General features: G+C 36.4%; 1 protein-coding gene across 7 annotated transcripts in view; it reads left to right on the forward strand.

The window, feature by feature from the left end:
- fat1 (FAT atypical cadherin 1) overlaps positions 1-13,997 on the forward strand; it is a 97,011-nt gene that overhangs the window by 16,019 nt on the left and 66,995 nt on the right. For all 7 annotated transcript variants that reach the window (XR_001481705.1, XM_015390805.1, XM_015390804.1 and 4 more), the window contains exon 3: positions 9,278-9,592. Coding sequence is in view for 6 of the 7 variants with exons in the window: in XM_015390805.1 (XP_015246291.1) it covers positions 9,278-9,592 (315 nt within the window). In the remaining variant the exon portion in view is untranslated. The remainder of the gene's footprint in view (positions 1-9,277; positions 9,593-13,997) is intronic.

A 13,997-nucleotide genomic window follows, 5' to 3' on the forward strand; every position in this document is an offset into this window, starting at 1 on the left:
GTTATTGTAACCATAAGAATTAGTTTAATTTTATATTGCCATCTAAGGGGCAGTGCTGGGAAGAGTGGTGCATAACACTTAAAAAGTCAGAACTCAAGGACATGTTTGCGTTTTTTATAAAAAGAAATGAATCATTTTTAAACCAGCCTATGCTTTGATACTGGCAACCATGACTATTCCTCAGTAAAGGCTAGCCATAAAAGAATGCTTATCTAGATTAACCTGGGCAAGTCCCCGCTCCTCAAATCATGTCTGATTCATCCTAGCACACCTTGAATCAGTTAACATTTCATAGATAATGACTTTTAATTCCGGTGAGTAATCGTTTGTTCATTCTCACATTTATCTTTAATCACTTTGCAAACACTTTTTTGGTTTTAGAGAAGCTAGAGAGATTTGATGTAAAGTTTCAGGTATGAATCCCGTTGCATTAACAGAACCCACGTACAAAAAGCTTTAAAAGGGCAACATGACTTCAAGTCTCGCCAGGAGAACGTCTCTTTTACCATAAAAAGGACTTTTGCTTTCTGATGAGCTGTGGTCCATCTGATTAAAAGGTCATGTAGAGAGTAAGTCAAAAATCGATGAATAAAGGACCATGTTGTATATTCTGAAGCAGCTGTTCTAGTCGGCAAACAGCATAAGCACATTTCAGGAAAATACAATCAGCAACATATTTAGATCCACCTGTCAAGTCGTCATCTGTTACCTTTAGCTCTGCTCAGATCTCGAGTGATGTCGTTGTTTAATTCCTGTTGTTTAGAATGCTAAATGATACTTTCATCCCAGGGTTCTCCTTTGTAATTGTTATTTTTTTCTTTGTTGTACCATTCTTACACAGGAAAAGGGCAAACAAATGCTATAGTGATGAGAAGTCTCTCAGAAAATGTAATCAAAGCTGCTGTGTCCTGGCTTCAAGTGAAATTATTGAGTGTACAGGGTGACCAGAGCAGAGAGTGTTCATTGTACATGGGAAGCAGATGCTGGCTGTATAATGCATGCATTGCCCTTTCTTCTTGGATAAAATATGCATCGCCCTTTCACTTGAAGCTGCTTGCAGCCTGTGCTATGAAAGCCCTCTTTGTGAAAGTAAACGAAACAGTTTGATGGGTAATGACAAAGTCCAGTTCAATTTTAAAATAAGATTACTTTTTCTGCTTTGTCTTTATTTTTAAGCTCTCCTGTTAAAGTGAACACATTTCTCAGAAAAGGCCAGCGAGTTGTTTTGCATCAGTTTGGCGTTGGAAATGTGTGAGCAGTTCCCCTCTGTCACTCATCTTCCATTTGTTCGAGACAAATTTTGGGCTGCAAAGTGGCACATTATATCAAGGAGTTCTTGCTTGAGTGCTGTTACTGTGGAGATGGGACCAGGAATGTGCGGCGGGACAAAGTTGATTGTAGGTTGCTAAATGAATAACACACTTTCTCCAGTTAGGAGTATGTTGTGCTTTTAGTCCATTAAATCTTTTTTAAGAAACAAGAGCTGCCTCGTGCAAAGGATGTGCCTCATTATGTGTTAATCTACTGCCATACTGACATTCACCAGTGAATTGCATTAATACATTAAACAGTTATATATTTTCAAAGTACATTCTCTTAAAGTGATGGGGTATTGCATAAGATGACATGCCTACCCCTATGTTTTGTCTTGTTTGTCACTGCTCTAGTTGTGAATAACTTTCAGCATTCTCACTGTTATGACGGTTAAGTTTAGACAAGAGGCCATTTTCTTGTAGCTTATTTTCTGACTAACAAAAGATGAACACATACCGGCTTAATTTGATTAACATGTTCCATCTTTTTCAAATTAAATGTTGTCCCCTGTTTTAGATCAAAGGGCAAAAAATAACTCCATGGCACTTTGTTAAAAACAACCAGTTGTTAATTTTTTATTTTCGTTTGGAAAAAGTGTAAGTAAAAAAAAAAAAGGTGTTATTTTCTGCACCAGGTGAATAAATGCCTTTAAATACCCAATTAGATTTTCCTGAGTCTTAAATGTAACCATGGCTGTCTGAGATCTACCTAGCTATTTTTGTTCCCATTTTTTGATCTAAGAATAATATAATGTTTAAATCAGTTATGTAAGCTTTGTACATTTTAAGTTATATTCAAATGATTACATCAATTTCATTGGCTGAGAATTAGTAGATTAAGTTAAAGTTTAGACATTAAAATTGGTAGGTTGTTGTTTTTTTGTGTCTCTAAGTGGAAAAGTTGATCACAGAGGTTCTTAAGTGCAGTCTACAATGAGGATAAAAAAATATTTAGCTTTGCCTACCCTGACTACCTTGTCTTTTTGTTACAAGGATGTGGAATCTTTAGATATGGTGTAAATCAGACTTTGTGTATAAAAAAAATACAGGGGAACTAGGGCATTTTATTTGTTTTGTATTTAGCATGTTTTCTTGTAGCTCCTATCTTTCCACAGAGATAAAGGCAGCGCTATAGGTAACCACCTAGGACCTGGGAAGCCAGGTAACCGGTGGTAACCTGGGTAGCCATAAGAACGCGCCAAAGGCAGCATTCTGCAGCACGCATGGCCTCAGTTAAACCATTCCCCCTCTCAGCCCCCCCACCCCACCCCAATGTATGTGATGTATTGTGATGAACAGTTGGTACTAAATCTGAAATCTCGATTGCAATGTAAATTGTAGTTGACTATAAAGTGGATTGATTGATTGATTTGATTGAAAAACAAGCCAGTATGTTTATTTTGGGTGTTACACAAATAAGATTTATTTAATGAAAAACAATAATATATTGTTGATGTATTTTAAATCTGTGGGCTTTTCATTTTCAAATCCTAGACTTGCATTTTTATTGCTAAAAAACTAAATGATAACCTGTGTATATCTGAAGGCCATTGCCCATCCCTAGTGAAGAGCTTCTAATGGATTATTTAAACATGCAAAAAATATTTATACAAAGGTACACATCTTAGAATAGCTGGTTCTGTGATGATTGGGATGATTCTATGATTGAGATTGATGCAAATTTATTATTAAAAAAAAACTAAGAAATAACATTTACTACTCCCTGCCTTTGCCTGACTTTGGAACTCTAGCTGTGCAGATAGAGACATCAACGTGTTGTAAATCTGGATTTAAAAAAAATGTTCAGGGAATAACATGTGTAAATAAACTGCAATGTCCTCATTGTCTTCAAAGGAACAGAGAGGCAGCTTTTCAGGACTCTGAGGTAAAAGGTAAAGGCTGCTCTGAAATACACCAGCGATTTTGTATTACTCAGAGGCTTTTTCCTTTGAAGGGACCTTTGAACAGGGTTTTCATTAACAATGGATGCTTTGTATTGTCAACCTAATCTCAAAAGCTATCTAAAGTGGAATTAAAAAGATTCTTTTAATATAGAAAGAAAAATCCATTCTGGCAATCCTGTTGTTTACCTTAGCTTTTTTTAAATTTAAAAACTTTTATTATGATGTGCTTTGGAATTACATACTTAAGAACTTCCTTGGTTAATATTATAGGAAACCCACTACCTGTACTAGCCTCAGCTAGTGTTCCCACAACCTAAAACAAGCCACCCAGAATGGATAAAAAAAATAAATTAAATGATATTCCCCTTTGCTATAAACTAGCCGTTGACAGCTGTTTTTTTTTGTCCCAAGTATCACCGCCTAGTCATGCATGAAGTGGAAAATGGCTCACTGAAATTAAGGGCTGTGATAGTTTGTCTGGTATGTTGAGGCAGATTTGAGAGACATGGTTTTATGCAGCTCTTTATCATCAAGATTATCTCTCAGGCCAATCCCAATATTATGACCTCTCTGTGCCCTGCAAACGGACCAGAGGAATTTATGTTAGTCATGTTACTAATATAATGTTGTTTCTGGTAGAGGAAGATCTAGTAGTTCATGTATGGAAATATTATTAAAGCATTTGATCTTCTTAGGCTAGTTTTGCACTATGAAGGCTACATTGCAGTTGTTAGCAGTCAATTGACTGAACTGTTTAAACATAAATTGGTAACAATAAATATTTTTTTGGGATCTTTTAGGATGAAACCCTATTCCCATAAGCTACTTCGCAACACTGTTTTATCAGCTCAGCACATTCAAACATAGAATAGGTACGCCCCAGAGGTTTTTTACTTTTTTACTCAGAAAGCTGAGGAACAAATCTATCAAAACAAAACAACAACAAATAAAAACTGAAGTATAAGTTTAATTTAAAAAAATATATATTTTAGTGCCAACCACCGATTTTAAAATCTGTTTAGATGGTTTTAGATGCGTTTCATCCCTTTTTACTCTTGATCTCCCATAACAAACAGAGAAAACCACTCTTTTTAACATATTTTTAGAAAGCTGCAGTACCAAGAAAAAGTATTTTCTTTCTCTCATTAGATTTCCATTGCATATAAACCAGTGTTTGAACTTTATACAACAAACCCGAACACTTCACATGCTATAACAGTAGCGATTTTATATATTTTGTGTCTTTTTTTTTTTTTGTTGGTGTGATAAGGAGGAACCTTATAATTATTGTGGATAAAAAGGCCAACTAACCACATAGCTTGACCAGTAATGTTAAGAGCATTCCCTTTGATTATATTACTTATATGTTACATCACAGAAAATTCTTGGATTTAATGTCCGGTATAAAATCCTTAAAACTGAGATGTCTTCCAGAGATGTGTGCAACTTTAGTGTGTTTGCATCGGAATGGGGAAGTGGGGGGCAGCTATGAAATCTAATCTGTTGGGTAATAAGATGCTAAGTTAAGGGTTCTTTCTGTTACACAAGGCTCAACAACAAGGTAGAGGAATTTCAAAAATTTTGCCAAGGCTTGTGGGGGGGGGTGGCGGTGCATACTGAGAGAGTTTATGCAAGCATGTGAGCTACAGGACTGTAGAGAGGGCACAGGAATGTGGGGTAGAGGTGAGCCATTTTAACCGACGTGGCTCAAATAAAGATAACTTACCTTCTTTAGCTGCAGAATGAGCAATGCTGTACATCCTTGCTTTCCAGGTCAGTTCGTAACTTTGCACAGGACACAGATCAAGGAACTTTCCCTATTTTGATATCGTAGAGAGCTTTTACTAAAGTTCAATTTTTGTCTTCATTGCTTCTGACGTTCCATGAACTGCTCAAAGCAGGTTTAAAAAAATGTCAGCATCTTAAAATAATACACTATTGGCTTTTTATTGAATGAACTGTAGATTATGTACACAGACATAAAATACCTGCTGGTCCTGATAGCTAAACATCTGATGGCTGTCTGGGGTCTCAACGGCACTGCCGCTGTGCTCAAGTAGCTTTGAAGAACAAAGCCAGAGGGAAAAGAAGAGAAGGGAGAAAAAAACGGAAAGGCAGTCTTGGCAGAGGCTTTTGCATGGCCTGTTTTTTTATGTGGCCTGAGGGCAGGTTTTGTTCTTGCGTTACTGGGTAGGTTAGTATATGGGAAGGGTGTGACAAGTAAATTCTTCAGAATCATCTTTCATCTGCTTTGTTAGAAACGATTCCCCTAGAAGCAGAGTCAGATAGATTTTCATCTGTGCTTTTTCCCATCCAAGGTTTTTGACAGCATTTCCCTTTAAGTTAAATAAATATAAAGGAGGGTAAAAAAACATTACTCTTGAAAATTGTTACTATATGACAAGCCTCACTTCCTATCTGTTTGTTGCAAATTTGGGATAAAGTTAACTTTTTTATTTATACATTTCAAAGCAAAATCATTAGCAGCTATTCTGCAGTACAAAGAGAATAATGGCACAACACCAATGTCTGAGACGAAATCTGCTGAGCCTACAAGCACAGGCATCTCTCTTGGCGTTGAGACAGTCAGTGATTCATATTTTTTTTTTCCTTTTTGTATTCTCTTCTGCATATTTGTGTTGCACCTTTTCAAACTAACATTAAGCAACTTTTTTTTTCTTTGTTCTTTAACAACTTCGTAACCCCTGTTACAGTGGTGTTTGTTATTTCTTGAGTTTAGGACTTTTTTTCAAATTCCAGCTAAGCCAAGATTCAACCGATTGTTTTGGGGATGTGTAGATGTATAATGTTATTTAATTTAAACCTATGCCATGCAGCCAAGATGGCGGCTTACTGATTTCCAACTTGATCAGTTCTGAAAGTTTACTACCTGACAAACCTTTCCTCTGTAGAAGTTGTTACCAAAGGAAGACGATTCAGTATTGCCAATTTTCTTTGTAATTATCAAATTCCAGTGCCCATGATGCAAACGACAGTGTAATTGGGGATGCGCATATTAGGGAGGAACTGACACCATCTCTGAGCCACAGCTATGTTTATTGGACTTCTGAGCATGTCATGGATTGGTCATGTTTGAGCATAAGGATGTGAATCAGTGTATTCTGCACCAGAACACCTGAGTTCATAGGTCATGAGTGAGTTTTAAGCTGTTAAGAGATTTTGTAGTCCTATCTTCTGACCTCAGGTAACATGGGACACTGAGGTGTTCGAGAGGAGCCCTAGTGCTGTGCTGAATATGATTGAAGAGAAGAAAGACAGACAAATTCAACAGGCCCGAGTGAGTAGAAAGGGTCTGCTGGGGAAGTCTGGTGGCACCCTCGGTCAGGGATATGTTGAACTCCCACCTCTGGGAGAGCTTAGTTGGCCTCAAAGCAATTTTAGCAAAGGGGCAGGGAGTGCTTCACTAACACTGGTCGCAAAGGGAGCGAGGGACCGCTGACCTTGACGGAGGACATTGTCGTATGTTGGAAGAAATACTTTGAGGATCTCCTCCTCCCAGCAGTTTTAACTCCATCGTTGTAAGGCTTCAATGGTGGATGAGATCAGCCTCTTAGTACCTTAGGTCTTTAGATGTTATTTGGCTATCATGGATGACACGCTCCTTTCAACATTTAATGTTGGGGACAGTGATCCTGGACTGGCAGACTGGGATGATGGTCTCCCTCTTTAAGAATGGTGACCAACAGCACTTCTAGGTTACAGAGAAGCATCTATCATACAGAGGCTTTGTAAATACTCTGATTAATATCGCTGCGGTTTCTGTGGAGGTCATAGCTTAGCGAAGCCCCAGGCAGGTTAAATGAAATAATTGTTTTGTTTTTTTTTCCCAAAGCTTTTGTCTATTTCTATAAAGGGTTTATGAATATGTAAAATTAAGATTTGAGTAAGATGTAATTCAGTTATGAAATTTTACAAAGTTTTGATGTTTTTGAATAGTTTTTTGTTTCATTTCAGAGGGAAGCAATTTTTTTTGTTCAAATACAATCCAAAATGTTTAGGAAATGCATCTATGGTGTTATTGTTTTTGTGGTGCTTTAAACATTAAAGCAGTGTTTTGAGCTGACTGTTTTTGCCAGGTTACACTTCTTATTAGATCACATGCATCAATTGAGGAACTAATTATTAGCATTGAGTAATTATGACTGATGCAGACAGGATACAGGAATAAAAGCAATAGGACAAATTTCTGCATTGGGTGGCATGTCCCATTGAGTATAGATCTTTTAACAATCTATTGCCCAATGGTAAATGTTTGTGACATCGCAGTTCATTTCTGTAGGCTTGGGTGAGCAAACAAAGGCTGGGACACATCTCAGATACTCTTTGTACGCTATCAGAAAATGTTTTTTTTATGGTCTTCTTGGAGTTTCTTATCTAAGCTGCCAGTGACTACAAATGTCTTTATGGGTAAATGGCAACAACTCAAAGGGAAAAAAACACCCATATCTGCTCATATTACACATCAATAGAAGAATTCATTTTATTAGCTTGAGATAACAGCATGCTCAAATAAAACCATAAATTTCTTTAGCAATTCATGGGAAAGTATTCAATTCTTTTTTACTGTCAATGCGGTTTAAAGGGACATTAACATGGTTTCCTTTGTCTTGCCAATTCTTGCTTTTTTATTATGCCCTTCATGACTTGACTTTGTGATTGTTGATAAACTGAACCATTCAAGGGTAATGTCAACTGGATGATAAAGTGCAGGAGCAGTCATTTAGAAGCTTTGCTTTTTGGTCCACATTATCCATGGACACAAAAAACAATTAACTAAGCCCATGCATGGCAGTTACCCCCGCTTAAGGCTAAAGGTAATGTGGAGATTGTTTAAGTTGATTTATTTCACTTAAACAAAAAAAAAAAATGAAGGCTTTAATTGCAAAAATAGAAAAAAGTGAAGTAAAAATGACCAAGACTCTAGTTGGAGTCGTTGACATTGTGTTTTCTTTTTACATTATGCCATACTGACAGACAAATATGTGGGTTTGTGTTTTTTTGTTACTCTATTGAACAGGGTAGCATTAGTTGAAGCATGTCTTTTCGCAGTGATAACAGCTTGTCATGTCGCTGGCGATCACTCTTCAAATCACGGTCCTGTTGCTTTGATAAATCTTCCAATGAAGGGCTTTGTGTTTTGTTATTAAAATTTTGTTTTTCAGCTTTACTTTTAAAGAAAGCTGTCTGGATTGCCTTTAAAGGTGATTGAGTAAATTATATCAGAAAGAAGAACAGTAAATCAGTGTCATTTGAAGCTTAACTGTGCCCATTTGGGATTTAGGACAAAATTTTTTCTTTGTTATGTACACTGCTTTTCCTTTGTTTAACTTTGATTTTGAGGCATCATGACACATTTAAATCCCAATGTCTTTAAATTTAGATCTATATGTCATTTTGTCAATGAGCTCGGAATTACCTCAATTTCATATTGTCAATGTTGACTTATTTTAAGAAATCTTTACACATTTCCACACTTATCCATGCCTGTTCTGGTAAGTGCCTGCTAAGCACCTGATGAGTGCTTTCCTAATTTTATCTGGATAGAAATAAAATGTACTAAAGTGAATTCAATGATGTGAACGTTGTTTTTAGTTTTTCCATATAAAAATTCAACAAGCTTCTTTCATGCTGCTGGTCACGTCCAAATATGTCTCCCATTGATTCAGAGTCAGGGATAGATGAACCATCAGTAATGTATGGCATCTATCAAGCACATATGTGTCACACACCGTTCTTTCATGTTACAGGAGTTTCTCATTCAGCAGTGTATCCAGCAACTGTCATCCCAAACTACTCATATATTGATGATATGAAGCCTTTTTGTTTGCTCAGCTGAAGGTTAGAGCCCCCGCATGATAGGGAAATGTAAACAGAAAAGCAAGGAGTGGTAGTTGTTAATGTACAACATTGACATCTTTCAGGACAGTGTCCTTTGATGAACAAATTAATCTTTTAATTTGGTAAAACAAATTTAGAGATGATTTTATATGATGCAAACTTTAAAGGTCATTCATTCTTTTTTTTTTTTTTTTCCCTTAGGTGTCATTCGAACACTAGAGCGGCTGGATCATGAGACAACGCCTCACTACTGGTTAACAGTCTATGCCATGGATCGGGGTGTGGTGCCCCTCTCTAGTTTTGTTGAGGTCTACATCGAAGTACAGGATGTCAACGACAATGCACCACAAACGACCGAACCCGTCTATTACCCCTCTGTCATGGAGAACTCCCCGAAAGATGTGTCAATCATCCAGATAAATGCAGTTGATCCTGATTCAAAGGCCAGCGACAAGCTCAGCTATAGGATCACCAGTGGGAATCCACAGGGCTTCTTTGCCATCAACACCAAGACAGGTAAGTCTAACCTTAGTGTGATCAATATACAATTTCAAGTTTCACATTCTTAATCATGTTTTTATGGATTGTGGACCTAAAGGTTTGAAAAGCAGATTGTTTCTTGGATCATATGTTCATATGGTTTGGTGATTTAATAACTGCATGTATATAATACTGCAAATGTCAAAGCACTTCCTTCTAAGTCAGTGGTTGAAGTAATCCGTTAAGATGTAGATTATAAGATAGCACTAAGGCTTCCCTCATCCAAACATGGCAATAGCTGTAAAGGCCTTGAATGCATTGAACACGTAGAGCTTTTTACATTGTTTGACGCAGATTACATTGCCAAGCGGCAACCATCAACCTGCTGGTTGCTTTGCTTTAAAACTGTGTGCAGCATGAGCACCATATTTTCACCCACAACAAGAGTGGGCTGAACTTGTTTTTTTTTTTTTCCCACTCCAACACTCTAAAGTGTGTTCTCGCATAGTTCTCTGGAAGTGATGTCATGATTAATATTTCATTGAGCTCTTTCAAAGCAGATCAAGCAGCTTGTGTTTCCAGGTAGAGGAGGAAAAAGGGGCTTTTAAGTAGTGGAAAGTGAACCTTCATTTAAAGATAGAGATTTCTTATAAATGTACATGTGTTGTTGATCAGCTAATATGAAATGTGTTAAGACTAATGGTTTAAATTAGGTTAGTTATGCTTTGCCAGCCTACTTCAGCATAATGCTACATTAAAGTATTTTAAATAAATCAGGTGTCATCACGGTTCAGAAAAAAAATCAAAAGCATGAATTCTTTACCCCACGATTTAGTCGCACTCAAAAAAAGAACAAATTATATATTTTCACATTGCTATTCATTAAAGGACAGATTAATCAAAATGCATAATAAGCAAATACACCTAAGATTAATCAGTTAAAAAAAAAAGAAATATTCTACAGACTAGAAATGATATAGTACATATTAAGATAGAAACCAAGCTGCATTAAAGTAAGCTTTCAAAAAAAAAATAAAAAAAATGTCTAGAAGACAAGGTTACAGGTTAGGATAAAATTGTTATAACTCTTGGTAGATTGGGGTTTAAAGTATTGTTTTCTTTTCACTTGTATGTGTCTCCTGACCAGAAATATGATTACATTTACAGTATCCATTTACAGCGTCCTGACCTGAATCTGATAGAGAACGTGTAAAGGGAATGAAAGATTAGGGTGATGGCAAAGAGGCATTCCGATCTCCAAGCCTTGGAACTAGTCTCCGAAGATAAATAGTTGGGCTGTAACTACGATTATTTTGCAAATCGATTAATCTGTCGATTATTTTTTCAATTAAATGATTAATAATCGGATAGCCAAAGGTTCCTCAAATAAGATTTTTTTTTTACTAAATTAAATCAGGTGAAGCTACAATTTTCCAATTTAGAAGTTCTGGATTGAGCATACTGAAAGATGAAAATGTTTTTTTTTTAATCTTAAATGCAAAATGTTTATATATTTATTATTCTTTTTGTAAAATTACAGCTCTAAGTAGGTTTTTCTGTCAGCTAAAGTCATGTTTTAGAGTCTTTATGCTCCAGTACCTCAATTAGTTGAGGATTATTTCAATAATTGATGAATCACAATTAATCGGATTAATTGTTTCAGCCCTAATAAATAGTGAAAATATGAGTGCAACAACCAGGTCATGTTATATTATCAATTATTGAAAATAGTATGATTTCATTAATAACCTTTTGAAAAAGAAAAACTAGATTAAAGAATACATTTTGGTTTTTATACTCCTTTTATATTGTTTTAAATAGGCAAATGTTAAATCTAGTTCTTCCAACTTCATGACTAGTTTTTGGTTTAACTTTATTCATTTGTAGATAAAGAATTTTTTTTCAGATGATTCTGCCATTTAACCTTATTGATCTTAATCTAAGAGTGATCAATGCAAAATGAGAAGAAAATTGCAAGATTAGCCAAACAACATTAGTAAAAGGCTCATAAGTTTGGTCTGAAATGTACTGTTGTCCTTCTCACTATTTGGATATGGGCTGAATTCTCAAGACATTATTATGGAAGTGGACTGGGATCCACATGGAGAAGCTTTGGTTCTCTGGTTCAGTTTATGTCTCTTAAAACATAGTTTAGCTCCTAGAAATTAAAGAAAGATTAATTGGTAAATACATAAAAACTCTGAAAAAGTGCTTCAGTGGCCACAAAGTAACAGCAACTTTAGTCACGAAAATGGGTTTTTAAATAGATTAGGACATTAAAATGTTAATTATCTCAGAAAAGAACTTGGTATTTTTTAAAGAGCAGGTCTAAAAGGTAAACTAATGGTTCATTTCTAATCAAGTAAGGCCAGCTGAAATGGGCAGGAGAGCAAAGAGGCTATGTAGGAAAGGGTTTAAAAAAGAAAAGGTGTGCTTGCTGCTCCATGAACACCGTCAGTAACTTCAGTGCAGTTGATCAGGCAGCTGAACGGTGGGGGCGGGGGGGATTGTAGAGCAGCAGTTGCTACAATTTGTCCTCAATGATGTGTGTGGTCTTGTTTCTCAAGGTAGTCACATCAACAAACTGCGGTTATTTTTGTTGGAAGTGGTGATGGGAATTTTCTGACCAAATAAGGAGCTGTTATTTAACTTACCTCCCAAACGAGGCCTGCAGCTATTCTACACTCTCCCTAATGGCTAGAAAAAGGAAAACAAATGATAAAGAGTAAAGAAAAATGAGGACTTTTCAGTTTGAACATATGGTTTGTGTTCTGTCAACGTTAATGAAAAAGCTCAGCTAAGCCAAGCTGATAAGAGGTCTTGGTTATAATACATTTATATCTCTGCTAAAAATAGGATTCATAGATGATTTTAAAAATGTTTTAAGATATTTATTATGGCCCAGATAAAATGGGACTATGTGATGAACATGTGTTGCCTTTTATACACCTACAAAAATAACATTTCATTTGGAATGTTCTAAAAATGTCCTTTTTTTACACCTAATCATGTTCCCTATTATAAAACGTCCTCCATTGCATCTTGGACTCACACAGATTTTCATAATTCATCACTTATTTAGCACTTGGATTAAGGTTTCTACCCAACATATAGATTTCAAATTGTATAATGAAGCCCCTGCTTACATCCACCTAGGGCAAAATCTCTTTACAGTACATTTTTTATGCCCTAAATAATTTATAATTGTCAGGAGAGCTCACTGAACAATGAAAAAAAAAATAACATCACGTAGAAGCAAAGGGATAACGCCCGTTCATGCATGTCAAAGCATATTTAAACTTTTATCAGTGGGATACCAGCGGCTCTTACAAGTTCAACTTTAACTAACACTGGTTTCTACAGAGGAGGGAACATTAAATCACTGCTCCCTCTTTGAGATTTTGTTATTTTTTGTAAGTCTGCTGCTGCAACGAGCTTTGGAGTGGATCAAGAAACGTTTTGGGGAGAAAAAGTTAAAATAGATAACAAAAAAAAAACTTGGTAACAAGTACAAGATGTTCTTTATACAGAGCTTTTTCACATTTTGTCACGTTGCAAATGTAGATGTATTTGTTCGCCATAGAGTCAATTTATGCAGAAGAGGGAAAAGTATTATTGTTTTCTCATTTTTTTCCCCTAATGAGTCTGCTTTTGGATTCACACCCTTCTCTCTTAGCCCAAAATAAATACCAGTGGGAAAGTTTGGCTTTGGTCAGCTAATTAGTAAATGTGGTCTTTCTGTTTCGTGATTGAATTGTTCTGGAAACACAGTGCTTCTGAAGCCTTACAAGTTTGTTATTTAACACATTATCTGAAAACAGAAAGAGTATGGTACAGCTGCAAATTCACCACTATCCTGATCTTATTACAAGAATTTACAACAGTGGGGTGATGCAACATGCTGAGGGTGCGTTGCACACATTTAACGTATATTGCTCACCATCAGGTTCTAGATTGGCTAGGGAGCCAATATATTTTTGCTGATGGTGACTGTTAAGGATTTATATTTTAGCAGGGACAGAAATGCTGGCAAGACTTAACAGCAATTAAAAAAAGAACAAAACATTAGGGGCAATAAAGGACTGGAGCGGACATACACCTGATGCTGATAACAAGTGATAACTTGCAAAGGTGGTGGGACAAGCTGCAAAAACTCACTCACACTGAGCCCTGCGACCAGCCTGGCCCAGCTGGAGCTCTAGTTGCAGAAACTGTGCTAGTAAGAAAAGAAGTTCACAATCTGTCCGGGAGTTGTTGAACAAAATTGCTGTTTGTGGCAAAAGTATCCCTTTTCTTTCTCCACTTGCCCCTCTGTTTTATTGTGTTCCTGTTTTGGTTGTTTGTTTTTCACAAGCCAGGCTACCCGAAGTGGTTGGTTAATTTTTTCCAAAAAATCCCTGGGACCATTTTTCTGTCCATTTGGCTGGTGAACTTTGGGAGC

Source organism: Cyprinodon variegatus, unplaced genomic scaffold (assembly GCF_000732505.1).
Source record: "Cyprinodon variegatus isolate N-32 unplaced genomic scaffold, C_variegatus-1.0 Scaffold514, whole genome shotgun sequence".
Classification (NCBI taxonomy): Eukaryota; Metazoa; Chordata; class Actinopteri; order Cyprinodontiformes; family Cyprinodontidae; genus Cyprinodon; species Cyprinodon variegatus.